The 24,964-nt window shown below is 39.3% G+C and overlaps 1 protein-coding gene and 1 long non-coding RNA gene across 7 annotated transcripts in view; one reads left to right on the top strand and one right to left on the bottom strand.

Annotated features, from left to right (window-relative positions):
• Positions 1-13,645, bottom strand: part of RIPK1 (receptor interacting serine/threonine kinase 1) — a 40,005-nt gene extending 26,360 nt beyond the window's left edge. The window contains exons 1-4 of one of the 5 annotated variants that reach the window (XM_036085813.2): positions 13,212-13,645; positions 3,955-4,174; positions 2,997-3,153; positions 71-208 (exon numbers count right to left, since the gene is read on the bottom strand). In XM_036085813.2, the coding sequence (XP_035941706.1) occupies positions 71-208; positions 2,997-3,153; positions 3,955-4,106 (447 nt within the window). In that variant the 5' untranslated portion in view covers positions 4,107-4,174; positions 13,212-13,645. The other 4 variants (XM_078055629.1, XM_036085815.2, XM_036085816.2 and 1 more) reach the window with 4 other exon arrangements.
• The window catches only part of LOC118532610 (uncharacterized), an 83,322-nt gene continuing 71,535 nt past the window's right edge, over positions 13,178-24,964 (top strand). For both annotated transcript variants that reach the window (XR_013441349.1, XR_013441350.1), the window contains exon 1: positions 13,178-13,294. This is a non-coding gene — a long non-coding RNA (uncharacterized LOC118532610). The remainder of the gene's footprint in view (positions 13,295-24,964) is intronic.

Below are 24,964 nucleotides of genomic sequence, written 5' to 3'. Positions count from 1 at the left end.
ATGGATTTATAGCGAAGAATTAAAACTAAAATCACCCCAATCTTCTAGAAACCTTCAGATCATGACTTACCTTAATGTGAAAGTCATCATCAACGAGGATATTTTCAGGCTTTAGGTCCTTGTGTATTACGCCTTGTCCATGTAAGTAGCACATCCCTTCAATGGTCTCCATAATTATCCTTCCTTTTACAGAAAGGGGGATTCTGACCTAAAACAAGTGACATTAAGTCTATGAAATGGAAAGGTAAGTCAAATAGGCCAAAGCAACTGTTTTATTCAAGAGTAGTGGGGTCTGAACCTGAGGAAATACAGATCTTCCTTGACATACAATGGAGTTATGGCCTAATAAACACATCATAAGTTCAAAATATCATAATTCAAAAATGTTTAATACATCTAACCTACTAGACATCATAGCTTAGCCTAGCCTATCTTAAATCTGCTTAGAACACTTACATTAGCCTTAGTTGGGCAAAGTCATCTAACACAGAGCCTATTGTATAATAAAATGGTGACTATCTCATATAATTGACTGATACTAAACAGCAAGTGAGAAACAGAATGGCTGTGTGAGTAACAGAATGGTTGTGAGTATATCGGTTGTCTACCGTGATCACATGGCTCACAGCCACTGCCCAGCATCATGAGAGAGGATCATAATGCATGCTGCTAGCCCAGGAAGAAATCCAAATTCAAAATTCAAAATACGGTTTCCACTGAATGCCCATTGCTTTTGACCATCATAAAGTGAAAAAATCATAAGTGGAACCGTAAGCTGGGGACCATCTGTAGTTACCAGGATTCCTTCTATCATGCTCTGCAGCACTGCCATCATTTTAAAAGAAGCCCCCTTTTAAAGAAAGATTTCATCCCACATGCTAAGGGTATTAATGTTGTATTCTGCCATGTAAACATAAAACATTCATGCCAATATGGTAATATATTAAAATGCTATAAAATTAAGCCCCTTGAGAGCAGAACATGATGATGATGATGATTATAATATGCATCCTTACTACCTAGCACAGTGCCTAGAATTGCTGTTGAATGAAGGGATAAATAAATAAACAAAAAACAGGCATTTTCTACAGTGCATTAATATATGCTACTATATACTAAATGGGTGAACAATGTCACAGAAGTGTGTATATGAAATAATACTGAGAAAAAAGAATACAAGAGATTCTCAGCATGCTCACACTGATTGCAAACATGTAAAGATTAACCTATGAGATATCAGGATGTTAAAACAATGTGGAAGTGAATTTAGTAGCTCTTTGGTAATTTGGTATCAGATACTTCAGCAGGTTTTTGTAAATTCACAAGTCATTCTTACTTAACAATTGTATTCTAGTTACATAAATATCAATGTTAATATAGAGAATTCCAAAACATTAGTTTTGCTTAACACTGAAAAATGCAAATTGTGTGTGTGTGTGTGTGTGTGTGTAGTCTCTAGTTTACAAACAGGTTGTTTCCTAAAAATTTATGTATATGTTGGTTGTTGGTAAACAGGACAAAAATTTAAATGATGGAAGTTAGAATCCCAAGTCGACCCCCGCAAACCATATTTAAAACCCATAATGTAGCTGAATTGGTAGTCTGATCACCACCATCCAAAAAAGAGGCAGAGATTTTCCATTCTTCCTTGGTATACCTTGGACGTAGGAAAAAATTCTGAGCAAGCCAAGGAAATCCCCTTCTCATTCCCCTTTCTGCTTTTCTCCTTCACATCCTCCTGAATTCCTCTGGAGCCCAGACTAGTCCACCTTATCCTCGCCTGATCCAGCAGAACGCCTCTTGTTGCACAGGATTTATTTCCCAATCAAAATGCCTACTTACTTCATGCAGCAGCTGGTCTAACCTAGTTTTGGTGAGAAGAGCAGTCTCATTCAATTATAACACAACGTGTATAAGTGAACATCTCTTACCCTTCCCACATGTGTCTGCGAGAAATGTCTGGGGTTTAGAAGAACTGAAGAATGGACATAACCTCAGGCAGTGGTAGGGTGAGGGAGAAGATGGGAAAAGGGGGGATATCTGCCCTACAGACTGCCACATCCCACCACTCCCAGATGCAATCTATGCTTTGGCCAAATCCAGTTATTTGCAGTGTCCCAAATTTGGCATATTCTCTTTCCTTTGCTATTCTCTCGCCCGGAACACATATCCCCTAATTCTCTGCTTGTCCTTCAGGCTTTGGCTCAAGCATCCCCCTTCTGGAATCCCTTCTCATCTCTTCCACACTGCAGTGAGGGCCTCTCCCCTGTGTTCCCACGGCACGCTGGGAGATGTCTCCTGAAACACCGAGAGGCCACACCGTTCCCTCCTGATCTGTCCGTGGTACGTGTCTGGGTCCTATTTGCCCTTGCCTCCTGAGCAACTAGCAGGAGGCCTTGCTCTTAATAGGCAGATAAACTCTAAAAAATGCTTTATTACAGTGATGTGGTTTTCATAAACAATTTTTCTTTTCTTATTTTAAGTCTTATCCAGTGTTATTGCCTCTAATGCTCTCTATTTAGCCTCTAAGTTTTCTCAAGTGGTATCAAAGAGCAATCATTAATTTTCCATTTCCACTTACAGTCACGTCTAGTGTACATCCTTCAGTCAGTCAGTCAGCTCACACCCAGGAGGCATATGCCTCATGTCAGGTGGCGGCCTTCAGGAAGACAGTGCCTATCCCCGAACTGTGGATGCTGGGGGAGCTGACCAGAGCTAGCTACAACACCAAGACAGAGGGGGGACCTCCCCCGGTGAGGGGACAGACAGCTGTCTACAAGGACTGACAGGAAGGCAAGACCACCTTCTGGGCAGGGAAAGTCCAGGACATTTTCACCAGGGATTGACTTCAGAAAATCCACACTATGTAGCAACTCACAAGGGGGTTATTTGACACCAACAAGCTACAAAAGAACAAACACCATGGCGAGCACCATCACGGACAAGCGGTGCCCGGGTCACCGTGCGGGTCCAGCGCGCAGCAAAGCCCTCTTTACCTCCGCCTTCAGAACGTGCATCAGGTTGCCCTTTTCCATGTACTCCATCACCAGGGAGTAGCTCCCTTCTTCCATGATGACGCCCAGGAGCTTCACCACCCGATTATGTCTCAGCCTATGCATCATCTTGCCCTCCTCAAGGAGGGAGTCGTTGTACCTGCGGTACAGAAAGGTGCTGTTAACATGGGCGGAGTTTGCGCCCTTGTCCCTTGTGCCCCCAAGAAACACAGTACGCGCCTCCCACGCATCACATGCTGGTGTTGGAGCTTGTGCATGTACTGATCTCCTCCAGGCCCAGACAACGGGCATCCGCAGGCACAGGACTTTCTTGTTCCTTCCCAGTGATGGGCAGCAAGCGCTCAAGAAATCTCAGAGCGACGAACGAATGAATGCAAAGTATGTGAAGAGCCGCAAGGAGAGGCAGCCGGACAAAGGGCTGTGTTAGTTGGCATAACAGAAAATTCACCTCTCTTGATAACCACTCTGGCAAGAAGAGAGGGAAGTAAAACAAGTCCACCAACTGCTTTAAAGAGAGGGCTTCTGGAACCTCTAATTAATGGCCTACATTTTGTTTTTCTATAGGTAGGGCTGGTCCCCACCAAAACCGTGCAGCAAGTAGGCAAGTCTATCTCACTGACCCCTCCCATTGTCTTCTCATTGCCTCCCTCATCACTCTTCATCTCCTTCCCTTTCCCTAATTCCTTCCCTTCGCTTCTCTTCCATTGTCTATTAGCTGTGGACTTTTTGCTAACCAGCCTCCGAATCCTCATTTAGTGGTACAGGGATAATAATAACCAGCTCGAAGGGTTATGGGACAGCAAGTGTGCCCGCTGACACCCCGCGGTCTGTCTCCTAACGCCTGGGCCATGCTTATCCACTGCCCTGCCCTGGCCCTCCACAGTAATTCTTCCCATGGCCATCCCGTAATTTGGCCCACCCACCTCTGCTCCCAACTCACTCAGTGCGCGTGGGCCCTGTGTACACCTTTTTCAGTATTACAAGTCCATGGGATCTGTGTAAACACAAAGACACCTTTCCGAAGCCCCCACTGTCCAGATGCTCCTTCTCCAAAAAGTCACTAGATTTCATCTTAATGTCATCCAAGGACATGGCTGGTTTCCTTGTGAACCCTCAGAATGTCTGGAAATGCACCACTTTTTCCCCCTCAGAGCTGTGCCCTGTAAAACAAAACAAAACCAAAGAATTTCAGGTAATTAGACTATTGAATACTCTTAGAAAATAACAGGTTTTAAATAATTATGAACAAAAAGAATGAATTTGAAGAATATAAAAACGCATTATCTAAAAAAATAGAAAGGTGTAAAGGATGAGGATTTGAAGAATTTGTATATAAGTGCTATGAAATCTACAGTGTATACATTCTCAAAACAGAACTGTTTGCTTCTCCTTCTTCCCCTCTTCCATTCATTTTCCCCAAACTGAACTGAAGAGTAAAAACCCATGGGGGACCATAATGAGATACCATTACACAACTACCAGAATATCCAGAATTTAAAAGGCTGATACCACCAAATACTGGGGAAGATAAGAAACAACTGGAATTCTCATACATTGTGAATGGGAATATAAAGTGGTACAACCACTTTGAGAAAAGGTCTGGAGGTCTCTTATAAAACTAAACATACACCTAAACTATGGCCAAGCAATTCTAATCACAAAAGAAATGAAAATATATGTCCCCAAAGACTTCTATGATGTTCACTGCAGCTTTATTCATGATAGCCCCAAACTGGAAACAGTGATGCATCAATAGGAGAATGGATTAAAAAAAAAAGATTGTATATTCATACAATGGATTACTACTCAGCAATGAACTACCAATACTCACAACAATGTGGATGAGTCACAAAAGATGCTAAATAAAAGGTACCTAGTACAAAAGAATACATACTGTATAACTCCATCTATGTTAAGTTCTCCAACAAGAAGATGGAAATGTTGGAAAAGGAGCACCTTTCCAGGGACAGGTTGCCCACGGACAGGGTGAGGACTGCATGGTTTGGAGCATGAGGAAACTTTCTGGTGTGATGGTAATGCTCTATCATCCTGGTGAGGGTTAGGGTTACACAGGTATAAGCATTTGTCAATACTTAGCAAATCTTCCATCAAAAGAAAAATTTGTAAACATACTGAACTCTAGTTAGTGGTGTGCATGCTGAAAATATTTAGGAGGAAGCGTACTGATATCTGCAATTTACTTTGCAGACAGACTGGTGGATAAAGAGTGTGTTAAACAGATACTCTGTGATAAAGCAGGCCAAATAAAATAATATTGATGGTGGACACGTAAAAGTTCACTGTAAAATTTTTAAAAATTTGTTTCTACATTTCTATTTTTATTTATTAATTTTTTCCCATATATTCCTCACCCAGTTTCTAATAGTAAATATGTCAAAACTAAGAAGCCAACATTGTACATTACTATTAACTAAACAACCTACTTGATTCTGATATTACTCATTTTTTTACGAATTCCCTTTTTCTATTCTAGGATCCAACCCAGAATACTACATTGCCTTTTATAGCTTGTGATTTTTAAATTTTTTAAAACTTTTTGACCCCCTTCACCCATTTCTCCCAGCCCCTGCCTCTGGCAACCCCCAATCTGTTTTCTGGATCTATGAGCTTTTTGAGTTTTTTTTTTTAAGATTCCACATATAAGTGAGATCAAACAGTATTTGTCTTTGTGACATTTCACTTAGCATAATGCCCTCAAGGTCCATCCATGTTGTCACAGATGTCAAGATTTCCTTCTTTTTTATGGCCGAATAATATACATATAAATCACATCTTCTTTATCCATTCATCTACTGATGGACTTTTAAGCGATCTCCATATCTTGGCTATTGTAATTGATGATGCTATGAACATAGGAGTGCATATGTTTTTTTGAGTTAGTGTTTTTGTTTTGAGTAAATACTCAGAATTTTTTAGGAAGCTTCATACTGTTTCCATAGTGGCTAAAACAATTCACATTCTCACCAGCAGTGTACAAAGGTTCCCTTTTCTCCACATCCTTGCCAACACTTGTTATCTTGATTGTATGATAACAGCAGTTCTAAGAAGTGTGATGTTATACCTCATTGTGGTTTTGATTTGTATTTCCCTGATGATGAGTGATGCTGAGCATCTTTTTACGTGTCTGTTGGCCATCTGGATGTCTTCTTTGGAAAAATGTCTATTCAGATCTTTTGCTCATTTTTTAGTTGAATCTTTTTTTTTTTTTTTTTTGCTATGAAGTTGTATGAGTTCTTTATATATTTTGGATATTAAGCTCTTAACAGACATATGATTTGCAAATATTTTCTCCCATTCAGTAGGTTGCCTTTTCATTTTGTTGATGGTGTCCTTTGCTGTGAAGAAGCTTTTTTGTTTGATGTAGTCCCACTTGTTTATTTTACCTTTTGTTTCTTTTATTTTTGGTGTCAGATTCAAAATATCATTGCCACGACCTATACCAAAGAGCTTACTGCCCATGGTTTCTTCTAGAAGTTTTATGGTTATTAAAAGAGTGGGCATGTTACATTCAAGTCTTTAATCCATTCTGAGTTAATTTTTTTGTATGGTTTAAGATAGTGGTCCAGCTTCATTCTTTTGTATGTGGCTGTCCAATTTTCCCAACACGATTTCTAGAAGAGATTGTCTTTTTCCCATTATATATTCTTGGCTTATTTATTGTAAATTAATTGACCACACACGTGAGTTTATTTCTGGGCTCTCTATTCTGTTCCACTGATCTATGTGTCTATTTTTATGCCAATACCACTGTAGCATTGTAATAAAGTCTGAAATCAGGGAGTATGATGCCTCCAGCTTTGTTCTTCTTTCTCAAGATTGCTTTGCTGATTCAGGGTCTTTTGTGGTTTCATATGTATTTTAGGACTGTCCTATTTCTGTGAAAAATGCCATTGGAATGTTACTAGAGATTGCTTTAAATCTGTATATTGCAGGGTGCCTGGGTGGCTCAGTCAGTTAAGTGTCTGCCTTTGACTCAGGTCATGATCTCCAGGTCCTGGGATTGAGCCCCACGTAGGACTCCCGGCTCAGCGGGGAGTCTGCTTCTCCCTCTCCCTCTACTTCTCCACCTGCTTGTGCTCTCTCTGTCTCTCTCCCTCTCAAATGAATAAATAAAATCTTTAAAAAAAATAAGAAATCTGTATATTGCTTGGGGTAGTACGGACATTTCAACAATATTAATTCTTCCAATTCACAAGCATGGAATATCTCTCCACTTATTTGTGTCTTCCTCAATTTCTTTCTTTAATATCCTGGAGTTTTCAGTACACAGATCTTTCACCTCCTCAGTTAAATTTATTCCTAGGCACTTTTTTTTTTCTTTTGATGCAATTGTAAACAGAACTATTTTCTTAATTTCTCTTTGGTAGCTCATTGTATAGAAACACAGTGGATTTTTGTATTTTGATTTTGTATCCTATAACATTACTGAAATCACGTATTCTAATAGTTTTTTGATGGAATCTTCATGGTTTCCTATATATTTTATCATGTTTTCTGCAAATAGTGACAGTTTTGCTTTTTTCTTTCCAATTTGGATGCTTTTTATTTCTTTTTCTTGCCTAATTGTTGTGGCTCTGACTTCCAATATTATGGGTTTTTTAAGATTTTATTTATTTGACAGAGAGAGAGAGTACAAATAGGGGAAGCAGCAGGCAGAGGGAGAGGGAGAAGCAGGCTCCCCACTGAGCAGGGAGCCTGATGCGGGACTTGACCCCAGGACTCTGGGATCATGACCTGAGTGGAAGGCAGACGCTTAACCGACTGAGCCACCCAGGCAGCCCGACTTCCAATATTATGCCGAATAAAAGTGGCAAGAATGGGCATCCTTGGGGTGACTTGATCAGTCGATCAAGCCCCACATCAGTCTCCCTGCTCCATGGGAAACCTGCTTCTCCCTCTCCCACTCCCCCTGCTTGTGTCCCTGCTCTCGCTGTGTCTCTCTCTGTCAAATAAATAAATAAAAATCTTAAAAAAAAAACAGAGTGGGCATCCTTGTCCTGTTCCTGATCTTAGAGAAAGAGCTTTTGGCTTTTCACTATTGAGTATGATGTTAGCTGTGGGTATAAAATCTTTTGAGTTTTTCACTTTGAAATTTTTCATAATAAAATATTGTGAGGCAGGAAGTTTAAAAAGAAAAGCACCTGAGGGATTTCTGAAAATGCCTGGCCTGATGGTGGTCTTGCATAGTGGCCTGTGGCACTCTGGCTCAGGTTACCATTTGCACCTTGTACAAAGGCTCTGGGTAGACCATGTCACTCCAACAAAATTCACATATCAGCACAGTAGACAATGCTATGGACCATCTTTCTGTAACATGAGACATTGCCAAACAAGAGGAATCACCCTCTGGAAAGAAGCACATGTATGTATGGGGTAGACAGGGGGTGGGGGAGGCTACCCAGAGAAAGGGCATGAAGATGAGAAGCAGAGGGTGGTGATGGTCTGAGGCAGGCATTGAAGGAGAGGTAGCAGAGCCACATTATTGTGGAAAGAGCACAGGCCTTTCTTTTTTGAGTATGAACTCTAGTTCTGTAATTTATTAGCCCCATGACTTGTGTAACTTCATAAGCCTCAATTTCCTCATTTCCAAAAGGAAAACAGATTTGTTGCTTGCTTAAGGGTTCTGGCTATGGTTGGACCAGCTGCCCACATTTATCCACATTTCTCCCATTTTAATGGGCTTTGAGAATGGCAGTGTGCTGCTGGGATCCTCTGCTCAGCAGTTCTCTACTGATCCATCCTTGTGAGAATGGTAGGGTGGGGGGAGATAGAGTAATTTGTTCCACTCTCCCCTACAACCCTCTGAGGGCACATTCTTCTCTGGGCTCATCCTGCTCATCCTTCAGGTCTCAATGAAATGTCATTTCCTCAAGGAAGCCATCCTAAGTCTTCCCATTAGACATTTTCATAGCACCCTTTACTTCTCCCTTGAAACAGTTAAGATAGCTGTAATTTGAGAATTATTTCTAATTAATTATACAGGATGCAGGAAACTATCTTGTACACTGTCTGTAGTGCCTAGGACAAAACCAGACATATGGCAGGTTTTGTCCTAAGCACTGATCAGGAACAGGACAAGGATGCCCATTCTTGCCACTTGTATTCAACATAATGTTGGAAGTGCTAGCCACAGCAATAAGGCAAGAAAAAGAAATAAAAGGTATCCAAATTGGAAAGAAAAAAGCAAAGCTGTCACTATTTACAGAAGACATTATATATAGGAAACCATGAAGATTCCATATGTCCTAGTTGATCATTAAATGGATAATTATCCGTTAAAAAGAAATATTTAATTGTCCAAAAATAAAGGATACAGTTAAATGAATTACAGGACATTCATAAGATGGAATATCATATAACAATTCAAAGTTATAGGTAAAAATAAAAAACATATTTACAGGGAGATGGCTAGATATACATACAGAAAAAAAAATGAAGATACCAAAATGTTAGCAAGGATTATATTTGGATAGTAGGGTGATTTTTACTTTCTTCTGTACAGTTTTACATTTTCCAAATTTCCTACAATAAGCATAAATTACATTTATAATAAAACATTCCTTAAAGGCAATAATTACTTCACTCAGTATTTCTTTAATCAAATCAGAGATGCTGAGATAGATTATTGACAATGATGGTCCTGGCAACATTATACAGAATGGCAAAAGCATATAAAACACAGAAAAAGAGAATAAGTTATAGCCCATCTACACTCTGAAATACATCTAGCAGTTTTCGAAAATACTGTTGTATATGACCTTTTAAAAAAAGGCTCACAGGCAGAGTAAAGAAACAGGAAGGAATTATTAACTGTGAAATATGCCATTTGAGTATAAGATTTCAACTTTTCTGAGGAGTTCTACTTGCTCTCTCTCCTTCAGCCAAGATCTTGTCTCCTGGAATTTGCCAGGATCAGCTAGGATTTGCAGGGCCTCCTGCCAGCATAATGGACCTCAGGGGGAAGGAGGCCTCCTGGTGATTCCACTGCACTTTGTGAAGTTGGCTCCTGATCAAATCAGTTCTCTTCTCAGTCTTGGAGTTTGCTGGTTTAGTCTGACCTTAATCTTATGCACTTCTTGCATGGTTCCCAGTGACTTCTTTTGCTTTTACTGCTTTTGTTCCTTTTTTTTTCCATGAACAATTCAACTTTATAAGTACCAAATATCTTAGGAAGGTCTTGTGAGTGGTTTAGATACCCAACAGTCACAAAAATACTGAATGTAGGCAGGCAGAAAACCACATTATAAAGCCATGTTACAGAGTAATTAACGAAAGCACCCTGCCCTCTTACATCATCTTTGATAACTAATTTCAATTAATAATGTAATTGTCTCCATTTTAATGGGATTTCTTAATTTTTTTTCATAAATGGATGTTAATTCAGGGACTCAGGAAAGCAAATTTTGTCCACTGAAATTAACTGACAATTTCAAGAAATTTCACAAATTTCTAAAATTTATTCTAAGGCAGGATGAATCTATATATCAAAATACTCACATCTATATTCAGTTTTGTTTGTCAATTATACCTCAATAAAACTGGGGGAAATACAAATAAATAATAAATAATAATACCAAGAACAAAGGCAGAATTAATTTCTGATATTAAAAGATAGTGGTTACTATAAGATAAAAGACAGGAGATAGTGAATGAGAGGAGAGAGACACAAGAGCTTTCAGGAATGATGGCAATGTTCTATTTCTTAACCTGGGTAATGTTCATTTTGTGATACTTCATAGAGCTGTACAATTATGAAATGTGCATCTCACATTGATTATGTTACACTTTAATAAAAAAAGTTTTAAAAAGACTTTAAAATATTCATACTTACCTTTCAGTGCTAGAAGACTATTTTTTTCAACTTTTCAATGATGATCATACATCAAGAATCAGAAAATGTCAGTTGCCTACCTATCATTGCCTTCCTTTCCCCTGCTAATAGAACTCTGATTTTACTCAAGTATCCAATGTGGACTTCTCAAAGGTTCTTTGATTGTAACGGCTTAATACTTTGCCCCAGATAAACAAGAGCTCTGAGTAAGGAAGAACCAAATGAAGAGCAAAGGACAGGACTGGAGGAGTTCAACCAGGTATTATCATATACCTTAGCAGATTATGACCCCATGAAGTAAGTTTTATTCTTATCATTCCAATTTAGAAATAAAGAAACTAAAATCTGGAGTTAAATGATTCACCTAAAGTGGTAGATCCTGGCACTGAACTTTTGTTTCTTCATTCAAACTTCCACTATCAATTCGCTAACACATGCAACTTCTCTAGATAGCAAACTATAATCTTTGTTAAAATCCTATTCGAAGACTCAATCTTATAGCTTTGCTCACCTATATTAAATGAATATGCTACAGTCAGAAACATGGGGAATGCACAGACTAAATTTTTAAAACATAATATGTGGTTCAAAATCAGTATTTTACAGGTTAATGCAGTCAATCATTTTTGCCAGAGTATAACATCCAACCAAAGCATGGGAACCTATATATATTTTTTCAAATTCCAGATCATATTGGTGGTATTAACATATTATGGATTAATAAGCACCAAATAGTAGTTAGCCATTTTGGAAGTTGATATTTTAGGAATTTTTCTTAATTCCCATTAATACTCACATTCTTAAAAGTGCAACATATGGGGGAGCCTGGGTGACTAAGTTGGATGGGGGCCTGACTCTTGACTTTGGCTCAGGGTTATGAGAATGAGCCCCACATGGTGATCCAGTAGGTGTGGAGCCTGCTTAAGATTCTCTCTCTCTCCCTCTGCTCCTACCCACCCCCCAAAAAAGTGCAACATATCTCTGCGGCTCAATATAGTGAAGAAGAAAATGAAAATGAAAGTTAATCATTATTACTGTTTTATTAACAATAATTGTAATGATACACCCTAAATTTTATTTATTTTTTTAAAGATTTTATTCATCTATTTGAGAGCGCACATGAGCAGGGGGGAGGGGCAGAGGGAGAAGGAGACGCAGACTCCCCGCTGAGCAAGGACCCTATGCAGGACTGGGTCTCAGGACTCTGGGATCATGACCAGAGCCAAAGGCAGAGACTCAACTGACTGAGCCACTCAGGCGCCCGATACACCCTAAATTTTAAACAAAGTCTTCACTTTTTGTGTTTAGAAGAGCTGCAGTTTTCCACATTGATTGACTACAATTTCCTCCTTCCTCTGGCACCTACCCGGTGTTTACAAAATGCAGATCAACTACTAAGTCACTCTATGTTCCAAAGGTTACTTGTGCCTTGATTTCCTCGGGTGTAAATCAAGGGAAGAATTAATAGTGGTCTAAAGACCGTAGGACTTCTGAAAAGTTGGTTGAATATAACAGCCTTGGGCTTTGTCCAAGATAAACAAGAGCTCAGGGCAAGGAAGAGCCGAAGGATCAGCAAGAGACAAAGAAATAACCGCCGCCCCCCTCCATCGGTGGGGTTTTGTCAAATGCTTAGGAAAGGAGTATGTAGCTTAACCTCTTCAAACCCTGACAAGATTCTGCAGCACTTCGTAAAAACAAACGCCACTGACTACGTAAGAGGTCTCCTAGGGTTCTGACATTCATCCCTTCCGTCGCTGTGGAAGCGGACCCTTCTTTTCCATTTGCCAGCTCACAGCTAAGATTATGCGGAAATGCTTTGCAAAATGCTTTATCTCTGCAACCCTCGGGCGCGGCCCCAAGGGCAAGAGTAAAAGCCCTTTCAAAGGCTTGGTAAGCACTCCTAGCCCAGGAGCAGTACGTAATCCTATTACGACGAGAGCATGAGCCACCGTATCTTAATGATTGCAATAAAAACCCATCATCGCTACGAAACAACAACGATAGCAGCAACCCACCGCCACACCGTCCTCCTGGCCCGAGGGCAGGTCTACGCCCTTGGACGGAGTTAACACCTGGTGAGCAACATCTGGAAAAAAAGGAGCGCAGCTGGGCTTTTGACAGTTCTACAGCCGACTCAGGGAAATTCCATAGGCCCAGCAGGCCGCCCTACTTCCGGGAATACCGACGGCTTTCCCATAGCTCAACTTCCCCCACCGCCGCGAGCCCCGCCCACCAGCCGAAAGGCCCAGTCACTGTTAGACTTCCGGTGGACGCCGTCCCCGCCCACCGCCCGCCCGCCTAATCAGGAAACCCCACCCCTGCCTGGAAGCCGGTCCCTGGCGAACCTGGATGTGGCAGCCACTGCCTCCGCGCAGACGCACCCAGAGTTATTTACTTTCGTTTCCGCGGCAAACTTCCCGAGGCCTGGGTAAGGAAGGAAAGAGGCAGCGGTGGGAGAGTCCGGAATTACTCCGACGCCGCGACAGCCTCGCCGGGACAGGCAGGGGGCGGACGTCCGAGCCTGACACGGGGGTCGCCGGGGACAGAGCTCGTCGGGCTCGGAGAGGCCGAGCCGCAGAGTGGCCGCCCCGCTGCGCGCTCACCGCGCTCGGCTCTGTGGGCCCCGCTGGTCAGTGCGCGTCCGGCCGCGCGGCCCGGGCTCCCTCCTTGCAGCGGGACAGCGGGCTGGCGCACCTCGAGATGTGGGCCCGCCAGGACCGCCGCGCTCCGGGAGCCCCGGTCCGGAGTCCGCGACCTCTGGGTGTCGAGTGAGGGCTCTGGGGCCGGCGAGAGGGCGTGGACTGTTCGCTCCGCCTCCGCGGGCTCCGGAATCGGGTAGGAGGAGAGCGCCTGCCCCGCGGCCAACCGGCCCTTGCACCAAGATTTTAAATTCCGGGGATGTCACCCAGAGGATCATGGCTTTACTTTGTTTTAAAGTCAGCTGGGAGGCCAAAAGAGGATATATTACCTAATCATAGAAACCGCCGCCGCTGCGGAGAAGCAGCTTAGCCTAGGGTAAGCACTGGGTAGATTCCACCACTCCCCCCTACTCCCACTCTGTGCTCCGCGCGTCATCAGCCCTACAGCTTTAGGCAAATTACCATTCTCGTCTCTCCCTTCAGCTGTGAAGTGGGCATAATAAAATCCGCTCTGTGGAGTTGTGGAGAAAAAATATATTTATCTTGCAGTCCTTTAGAATGGTGATTGGGAAGTCTCAAGCAAAATGGGAGATGCCACATTATACATAGCATGATTACATATTGTAGAAAGATACACAGTTGACCGCTGAACACCAGGGGTTTGAACTGCAGGGGACCACTTATAGGTGGGTATTTTCGGTAAATACAATAGAGTACTGTAAATGTGTTTTCCTCATATTTTGAACATGAGACTAGTTTATTGTTAGAATACAGTATATAATATATATTACGTATAAAATATGTGTTAAATTGACTGTTAGTGTAAGGCTTCCAGTCAACAGTAGGCTATTAATGAAGTTTTTTGGGGAGTCAGAAGTTATATGTCAATTTTCAACTGTGTGGGGTGGGTACCTCTAACCCCTGTATTCCAGGGTCAAATGTATACTTCAAGAGAATAAGAAGCCACAAGCTGGAAGAAAATATTTGCAAAAGACATCTGATAAAGGACTGTTATCCAAAATACACTAAAAATTCAACAATTAAAAAAGGAACAACCCAATTAGAAAATGGGCAAAAGATCTGAACAGACACCTCACCATGTAGATGACAAATAAACACATGAAAACGTGCTCAGTATTATAGGTCATTAGGGAATTGCAAATTTGAAACAACAATGAGATACCACTACGTACCTATTAGAATGGCTAAAATCTAAAACTCTGATGATACATGTTGGTGAGGATGTGGTGCAACAGGAATTCTCATTATTGTTGGTGTGAGTGCAGATTGGTACATCCACTTTGGAGAGAGTTGGGCATTAAAAGCTGAAAATAATCTTACCATATCATATGATATCATATCATATCATATGATCCAGAAACCACATGCCTTGGTATTTACCCAAGTAAGTTGAAAGCTTATATCTACACGAAAATCTGACATGAATGTTTATAGCACATTTATTCCTAATTGCCAAAACTTGCAGGCAACCAAGGTGTTCTTCAGTAGGTGAATATGCAAAAAAACTTGTCCATCCATACAGTGGAATATTATTTACTTAAAAAAAAAATGAGCCATCAGGCCATGAAAAGGCATGGAGGAAGCCTAAATGATTATTTCTAAGTGAAAGCTAATCAGAAAAAGCTACGTAATATATGATTCCAACTATATGACATTCTGGAGAAGGCAAAAATATGAAGGCAGTAAAAAAAAAAGATCAGGGGTTGTCAGGTTTGCAGGGAGATGGAGCACAGGATTTTTAGGGAAGCAAAACTATTCTGTATAATGCTACAGTGGTGAATACATTATACATTGTCAAAACCCACAAATGTACAACAAAAAGAGTGAAATCAGATGTGAACTATGGACTTCGCATGATAATGTGTCAGTGTTCATTAATTGATTATTAACAAATATGCCACACTGGTGCAGGATGTTGATGGCCGGATAGTCTGTGTTTGCGGGTAGGGGAGGGAGGTAGAGCTCTTTCCACTCAATTTTGCTTTGAAACTAAATCTGTTTAAAAAAAAAATTGTTTATTTTAAAAATACCTATAAAAAAAGATGAAAGGGGTACCTATTCATTCAACAAACATTTCTGCCTAATGTATGCTAAGCAGGTACTAGATAATAAGAATATCTGATGGTAGATACAAGTAATACAGAAAGGCATTCATTCATTCAATAAATATTTGCAGAGCACCTTTTGCAAACACTAAAGACTGAATTTTGAATAAATAAAAAATACCCTTACGGAGCTTACATGCTAGTGGGGGAGATGAATGAGGAAACTATGTAGTATGTTAGTGGTAAGTGCTAAGAGAGAAAAAAGAGCACCAGAGTTGGATTGGAGATGTGCATGTATGTATGGGGAGTGGATCACGGTATTAGATGGATGTCCAGGTGCACAGGTGATATTTGAGTAAATAAAGGAAGTGAGGAAGGAAACCATGAGGATATTTTGTGGAAAAGCAAGGACAAAGGCTCAGAGATGGGAGCATTGCAAGGAGGTGCCTGAGAAGGAATGAGATAAAAAATAGTAATAGAGGATGAGGTCAGAAAAGCTAGGTAGGGAGCAGGGGAGACTATGTGAGGCTCTGTAGGTGATTTAAAGAAGTTTGTCTTTTACTCTGAATTATGGAGTCATTGAAGGGTTTTGTGCAGAAGAGAACATGCTCTAAATTATAATGGGATCATTTTGGATGCTGAGTTGAAAATACACTAAAAGCAGGCGCCTGGGTGGCTCAGTTGGTTAAGCGACTGCCTTCAGCTCAGGTCATGATCCCGGAGTCCTGGGATTGAGTCCCGCATCGGGCTCCCTGCTCAGAAGGGAGTCTGCTTCTCCCTCTCACCCTACCCCCTCTTGTGTTCTCTCTCTCTCTCTCTCAAATAAATAAAATAAAAAATCTTACTTAAAAAAAAAGAAAATACACTAAAAGCAACAAGAGCAGGGATGCCTGAATGGCTCAGTTAGTTAAGCATCTGAGGTTTTTTTTAAGATTGATTGATTGATTTTAGAGCAAGAGCATGTGGGGTGGGGAGGGGCAGAGGGAGAGGAAGAGAGAGAATCTCAAGCATACTTCCCGTTGAGTGTGGCACCCAAGGCAGGGCAGGGCTTGCTCTCATAACCCTGAGATCATCACCTGAGCCCAAATCAAGAGTCAGAAGTTTAACGAACTAAGCCACTCAGAGTCTGACTCTTGATTTGGGCTCAGGTCATGATCTCAGGGTTGTGAGATCAAGCCCTGCATCAGGCTTCTTACTCAGTGTGGAGTTTACTTGAGATTCTCTCCTCCATCTGCCCCTCCCCCCGCTTGCTTACTCGCTCTCTCAAATAAATAAATAAAATCTTTTAAAAAATAAAAGGAACAAGAACAAAGCAGAAAGACAAGTTTGAAGGTTATTACGGTAATGTTGACAGGATAAGGATGGCTTGAATGAGAGTGATAGCAATGGAGATAGTGAGGAATTTTCATATTCTACCTAAAATATGAAAGTGGAAGTGATGATTAGCTTGGAGATCAGAAACGGTGTGAGAAATGAGAAAACCAGAAGTTTTCTGTCCTGAGTGTAATGGGAAGGACAGAGTTGCTGATGGAGAAGACAAAGTAGTGACAACAGCAGGTTGGTGGAAATACCAGGAGCTCTGTTTGAGCATGTTAAAATTTGAGATGGCTATTAAATGCCCAGGTGGAGATGTCAAGTAGGCAGATGGATATGTGAGTATGGAGTTCAGGGAAGAAGTCCAGGTAGGAAATAGAGATTAGAATGTTATCAACACATGGATGGTATCTAAAACTAAGAGGCAAGATCTTCAAGGTAGGGAATGTTGACAGAAAAGAGGAGAGGTCTGAGGAATGAGCCCTGAGGTTCTACAGTGTTTAGAGGTTGAGATGAAGAGGAGCCACTAGGAAAGTAGGGGAAAACCAGGTCAGAGAGGCATCCTTAAGAGAGTGATCAGTTGTGCCAGTTGCTGCAAATAAGTCAAGTAAGATGTGGCCTGAGAATTCACCATTGGATTTGATAACATGGAAATTATCAGTGACCACAGTAATGTAAGTTTTAGTGGTACGGTGGGAGCAAAAGCAAATTTGGAGTATATTCAAGGAAAAGTTGGAGGAGATGTGGAGAAAAACGAGACACTGTGAATATAATTAGGTCTTTAAAGGAATTTTCCCCCAAAAAAGAAATTTTTCAGAAAACAGAATGAAATTGATAGGGGAGTCCCTTAGAGAGGCAATTGTTCCATAAAAATGGAAATGTTATCTAGTAAGGGTAATGATAGAGGTATGTGCCAGGTTCTGTGGAAACCAGAAAAAGTTCCACTTGAAATGATAATTCTATTCTAGAGCAAAAGAATCAGGAAAAAGTTCACAAAGGAAGTCACATTTAGGTTGAATCTTAAAATATGAGTATTCTGGTCTCCAGAGAACTTCCTATTCTGGTCTTCAGAGAACATTCAGAATGAATCCTTTCATTGAAAACAATAATGGAAAATGGACAAAATATATAAGATGACTTAAGGCATTGGAGAGCTAATTTCCTTGCTTTTTTTTTCTGGGGGTATATCTAATTCTGTGCAAAGGGTAATAGAACCTAAGCAGAAAGTAGCAGTCTCACTGGGGACATCAGAGTTTGGAACTTGAAGAGCAAAATCTCAGAAAGAAGAGAACTATAAAGAAGTGACCCCCAAATTATCATTTTTATTACACTCCAGTGATTGGCTGATGACTAAACCATGCATATGTAGGGATAGACTCCAAGAAACCCAGCAGGCAAGAGCAGACCAGAGGCTAAAAGCTGAGCAGGATTTTCAGCAGCTTCATAGTGCTAGGGAGATAGAGGTTAGAATTCAAGTCCTCCCAAAATGAATGGGTCTCAGAAAACACCCTAGGCTTTCCATTAATATCTCATAGAAGGGACAGACCCTAGGAGTCAGGACCATGCTTGCCTTAGCCTGTTCAGAATGCTAAAACAAAATACTATAGGCTGGGTAGCTAAAACAATACACATTTTCTCACTGTTCTGGTGGCTGGAAGTCTGAGATCAGGATGCCAGCATGGTCAGTTTCTGGTAAAGATCTCTCTTCCTGCCTTGTTAGTAACCACCATCTTGCTGTGTGTTTACATGACCTCTTCTTTGTGCACTTGTGGAGAGAAAGCAAGCTCTATGGTGTCTCTTCTTACAAAGGCACACATCCCAACATGAAGGTTCCATCCTCATGACCTCATCTAAACCTAACTACCTCCCAAAGTCCCCATCTCTAAATACCACCAGATTGGGAGTTAAGCCTTCAATATATGATTTGGGGCGGGTAATATACAATTCAGTCTATAGCAATTCCCTTGAAGTAAGAACATGACCCAAGAATAAGGTCAAAATTGAAATAACCCAAATATAACAAAGCACAGCTTTGACCCACCTAAACAGGACCATGGTAATTTGCTGGTAAAGTATGTGCTTGCCAGAGGAAACAACACTTTTTGAAGGTAGGCAACACTATTCTGTACTTCTACACTTTTTTGTAATATCTGGCATCCAATAAAAAGGTATGAAACATGCTTAAAAATAATAGAAATTTCAAAAAACAGGAGGAAAACACACAAGAGAAATGGCATCACTGGTGATTCAAATATTGAATAATCAGATAGGGACTTAATTACGATGAGGGGCACCTGGGTGGCTCAGTCGGTTATGCATCTGCCTTCGGCTCAGGTCATGATCCCAGGGTCCTGCAGTTGAGCCCTGCACTGGCTTCTCCCACTCCATCTGCCCGCTGCTCTCCCTGCTTGTGTGCTCTCTGTCTGAAATAAGTAAAATCTTTAAAAAATAATTATGATGAATATTTTAAACAACTTTGATGAAAAGATGAAGAATCTCACCCCAAATCTGAAAGCTGTCTAAAAGAAAGCCAAATGGAGATTCTAGAACCTGAAAAATATTATACTTGAAGTTAAGAAATCAAGTGGATGGATGGGGCGCCTGGTTGGCACAGTCGGATAAGTGTCCGACTCTTAGTTTCGACTCAGGTCATGATCTCAGGGTCATGAGATTGAGCCCCACATTGGACTCCGCACCCAGCGCTGAGTCTGCATGGGATTCTCTCTCCCTCTTCCTCTGTCCTTCTTGATTATGCTCTCTCACTGTCTCTCTCTAAAAATAAAATAAATAAATCTAAAAAAAATCAAACGGATGGGGTTGATATCAGATAAGAGCAAAGGATTAGGGAAGTGGAAGATAAGGCAGTAAAAAAATATCCAGAGTGAAGAACAGAAGGGAAAATGAAATGGGGGAAAAAGAAACACAAGAGGTATATGGAACATGATGAAAATGTCAAATATTTATGGTATTGAAATACCACAGAGAATGGGATAGGAGAAATATATAAAAAATTACTGACCAAAAATATTCCAAATTTAATTGTCAAGCATTAAGCAACACATTCAAAGAACTTTGTAAACCCATACAGGATAAATACAAAGAAAACCACACCTAGACACAGAAAAGTCGGCTAACAATAAAAGCAAAAAAAAAAATCTTAAAAACAGCCAGAGGGAAAAGACCTATTACATTTAAGACAGTAACAGCAACACAGATGGCTGATTTTTCAGCAGAAATTGAAGTCAATGACTTGTCCTCTTTAATGTGCTGATAGGAAAAAAAAATATTTATATTCCAGTCTAAAATTCTGTAGCTAGCTAAAATGTCATTCAAAAATGAAAGAAAATACACGTTTCAGACAAATAGAGCTTAGGGGATTTATTGTCAGAGAGCTGCATTACAAGAAATACTAAAGGAATTTCTATAGGCTGAAGGAAAATGATCTCAAAGAGAGCACAGAATGACAAGAAATAAAAAAGCACACTGGAAAGGGTAAATATATGTGGATAAATATAAATAAATATTGAATGTTTAAAACAATTATGATGATGACTTGTGGGCTGTAAAACCTATGTAGAAATGAAATATATGATAACTAGTACAAAAGGGTTAGAGTTGAGAAAATAGAATTAAACTTTTTAGTTTCTAGCATTGTTTGTGAAGTGGTAAAATTCTAATTTCTGGAAGACATACCCCAAAATAAATAGTTTAATTCCTATAAGATTAATATAAGAATGCATAGGGAAAAAACTAATATGGTGGAAATACAATAATATAAAATTTTTGAGTAATCCAAAATGAGATAAGGAAGGAGAAATAAAGGAATAAAGACAGATGGGACAAATAGATGGCAAATAACAATGTGGTAGACTTAAATTCAATTATGTCAATGATAGTATTTTGTGTAAACAGTTTAAACACTCCAATTAAAAGACAGTGTCATGTGAAGAAAAGTACAAAACCCAATTATACATTTTTAAAAGAGCCACATTTTAAATATATGGACCTAAAGTCTAAAAGTAGAATAATAGAAAAGATAAACAGAAAGTAGAATAACTAGAAAAAAGTTGGCATAACTATTCTGATACCAGGCAGAATAGAATTTAAAGGAAGAGATGTTGCATAACAATAAAATAGTCAATTGGATGAGAATATATCACAATTCTAAATTTGCATGTGCCTAATAACAAGAAGATGTTAACAGAACAAAAATAAGAAAAAGACCTACAATAATAGTTGAATATTTTAACAAACTTCTGTCAGTAATGGATAGAAAAAGCAGACCAAAAAAATCAGTAAAGATATAGAAATATTTGAATAACCAAAACAAACTGACCCAATTGACATCTTGGGTGTCAATGTAGAAAATTTAGAAAACTAAATTCAACAACTGCAGAATATCCATTCTTTTAAGTACACATGAAACATTTGCCAAAACAGACAATATCCTGCACAATAAATCAAGTTTCAACAAGTTTCTAAGGATTGAAGTCATATGGAATATATTCTCTGGCTACAGTAAAATTAAAGTAGATATCAATAACAGAAAGACAACTAGAAAGTCCCCAAATACTCAGAAATTAAGTATCACAATTCTAAATAGCCAATGGACCAAGAAAATATTGAAATAGCAATTAGAGGGATGCCTGTGTGGCTCAGTCAGTTAAATGTCTGCCTTTGGCTCAGTTCATGGTCCCAGGGTCCTGAGATTAAGTCCTGCATTGGGCTCCTTGCTCAGCAGGAAGCCTGCTTCTCCCTCTGCCTGCCACTCCCCCTGCTTGTGCTCTCTCTAACAAATAAATAAATAAATAAAATCGTTAAACAAATTAGAGAATGTTTTGAACTAAATAATAATAATATGTACAACGTGTGTGTGTGTGTGTGAGAGAGAGAGAGAGAGAGATGAAGCCGAATCGGTGCTTAGAAGGGTATTTTGGCCTCTAAATGCATGCATTATAAAATAAGAAAGGTTGAAAATCAATTATTTGAGTTTTCATCTCGAAAATCTGAAGAATAGAAAAGCAAATTAGACTTAAAGAAAATATAGTAAGGTTCTAATACATATAAGAGAATAAATCATTGTAATAAAAACAAACATACAAAAGAAGAAATCAAGAAAAAGTTGATCCTTTGTAAAGATTAAAATTAACCCCTGAGCAAGATTGACCCAGTTGAGGGAGAGAGCGAGAGCACCCACTGATATTAAAAATGAAAAAGATGACATCAATACGGAATTTTAAAGCATTAAAAAGAAAATGAAGGATTACTATTAACCACCTTATGCCATTAATTTGACAGTGTAAATGAAATAGATACATTTCTTGAAAAATATAACTTGTCAAACCTGATCTAAGAAGAAATAGAACATTAGAATAGTCCTATATCTCTTGAATAAATTGAAGCATCTTTAAAAATTGAAGAACACACCACACCCAAATAAATGACTTCACTGGTTAGTTTTTCTAACCATTGAAGATGAAATAGTGCAAATTCTACACAAGCTTTTCTGGAGAATAGGAAAGGAAACTTTTCAAAAGTTTTTAATAAGTCCAGCTTACTCGTGGTAGCCAAACCTGACAAGGACAGTGCTAGAAAAGAAAATTACATTCCAATATATCTCATTACCATGGGTACAGACAATCCTAAGTTGGATATTATCAAATTGAATTTATAGACATTAATAGAATAATACATTATGACCAAGTAGGTTTTATTTCATAAATGCAATGTTATTTTAACATTCAAAAATCAGAGTAATTTACCACATTACAGAAGAAAAAAATCATATGATCTCAAAAGGTACAGAGGAAGGATTGATAAAAATTCAAGATTTGTTCATGATAAAAACCTTTAACGCTAGAAATAGAAGATAACTTCCTTAGTCGGATAAAGAATATTTACAAAAAACTATAAATAACATCATACTTAATAGCAACAAATTAAACACTTTCCCTTGAGATCAAGAACAAGGCAAGGAGGTCCACTATCACATCTTTTCAAAATTGTACTGGAAGTTCTGGCCAGTACACTACAGAAACAAATGAGAATTAAGACATATAAATATTGGAATGGAAGAAATAAAACTGCCATTATTTTCAGATGAAATGATTATGTGGGTAGAGTATTCTAAAGGATCAAAAACAAACTATTAAAATTAAGTGAATTTAGTAAGGTCAGTGGATTAAAAATAAATATTAAAAATAATCTGTATTTCTGTATCTAGCAAGAAGTATTAGAAGATGAAGTTAGAAAAGCAACAGCATTGAATTATAATAGCATTAAAAGCAGGAATTAATACAGTGAAAAATATGTAGGACTCTACAAAAAGAAATACAAAACATTGCCAAGAGACATGAAAAAATACCCAAATAAAGAAACGGATGTTTCCTGTTTCTCAACTCATAGAATTGATGTTGTTAAGATGCTAATTCCCCCTAAATCATTTTTTTTAATTTCATGAATTGTGCTTTTGATATCAAGTCTAAGAACTCTTTATCTCAGCCCAGGTCATGAAAATATTTTCCTGTATTTTCTATTTAGAAGTTTTATAGCTTTATGTTTTACATTTAGAGGTATGATTTATTTGAGTTAATATTTATACAGGGCATGATGTTTAATTTAGATCAAATCTCTTTGTCTCTCTCTCTCTCTGAATATGGATGTCTAATTGTTTGGCACAATTTGTTGTAAAGACTATCCTCTGAATTGCTTTGGCACATTAATCAAAATTCACTTGTGTTGTCCAGTGTCAGTTCCACATGTAAACAAGCTAATATCTCTGATGAACATGGATACAAAAATTCTTTTTCTTTTAATTTTATTTTATTATGTTTTGTTAGTCACCATACATCATTAGTTTTTGATGTGGTGATCCACGATTCATTGTTTTCGTATAACACCCAGTGCTCCATGCAGTATGTGCCCTCCTTAATACCCATCACCGGGCTAACCCATCCCCCCCCCAAACCCTCAGTTTGTTTCAAAGAGTCCATAGTCTCTCATGGTTCATCTCTCCCTCCGATTTCCTCCCGTTCATTTTTCCCTTCCTTCTCCTAATGCCCTCTATGCTATTCCTTATGTTCCACAAATAAGTGAAACCTTATGATAATTGACTTTCTCTGCTTGACTTATTTCACTTAGCATAATCTCCTCCAGTCCAATCCAAGTTGATGTAAAAGCTGGGTATCCATCCCTTCTGATGGCTGAGTAATATTCCATTGTATATATGGACCACATCTTCTTTATCCATTCATCTGTTGAAGGGCATCTCGGCTCTTTCCACAGTTTGGCTATTGCAGACATTGCTGCTATGAACATTGGGGTGCATATGGCCCTTCTTTTCACTACATCTGTGTCTTTGGGGTAAATACCCAGGAGTGCAATTGCTGGGTCATAGGGTAGCTCTATTTTTAATTTTTTGAGGCACCTCCACAGTTTTCCCAAGTGGCTGTACAAATTTGCATTCTCACCAACAGTGTAAGAGGGTTCCCCTTTCTCCACAACCTCTCCAACATTTGTTGTTTCTTTCCCTGTCCATTTTTGTCATTCTAACTGGTGTAAGGTGGTATCTCAATGTGGTTTTGATTTGAATTTCCCTGATGGCTAATGATGATGAACATTTTTTCATGTGCCTGTTAGACATTTCTATATCTTCTTTGGAGAAGTGTCTTTTCATATCTTCTGCCCACTTTTTGACTTGATTATTTGTTTTTTGGGTGTTGAGTTTTGAGAAGTTCTTTATAAATCTTGGATACCAGCCCTTTATCTGTAGTGTCATTTGCAAATCTCTTCTCCCATTCTGTGGGTTGCCTGTTTGTTTTGTTGACTGTTTCCTTTGCTGTGCAGAAGCTTTTTATCTTGATGAAGTCCCAAAAGTTCATTTTTGCTTTTGTTTCACTAGCTTTTGGAGATGTATCTTGAAAGAAGTTGCTGTGGGTGATGTCAAAGAGGTTACTGCCTATGTTCTCCTCTAGGATTTTGATGGATTCCTGTCTCACATTGAGGTCTTTCATCCACTTTGAGTTTATCTTTGTGAATGGTGTTAGAGAATGGTCGAGTTTCATTTTTCTGCATGTGGCT

The sequence above is a fragment of the Halichoerus grypus genome, chromosome 9 (assembly GCF_964656455.1).
Source record: "Halichoerus grypus chromosome 9, mHalGry1.hap1.1, whole genome shotgun sequence".
In the NCBI taxonomy this organism is placed as follows: domain Eukaryota; kingdom Metazoa; phylum Chordata; class Mammalia; order Carnivora; family Phocidae; genus Halichoerus; species Halichoerus grypus.
The sequence above is the reverse complement of the archived record's forward strand: the minus strand, read 5'-3'. Positions and strand labels throughout refer to the sequence as shown.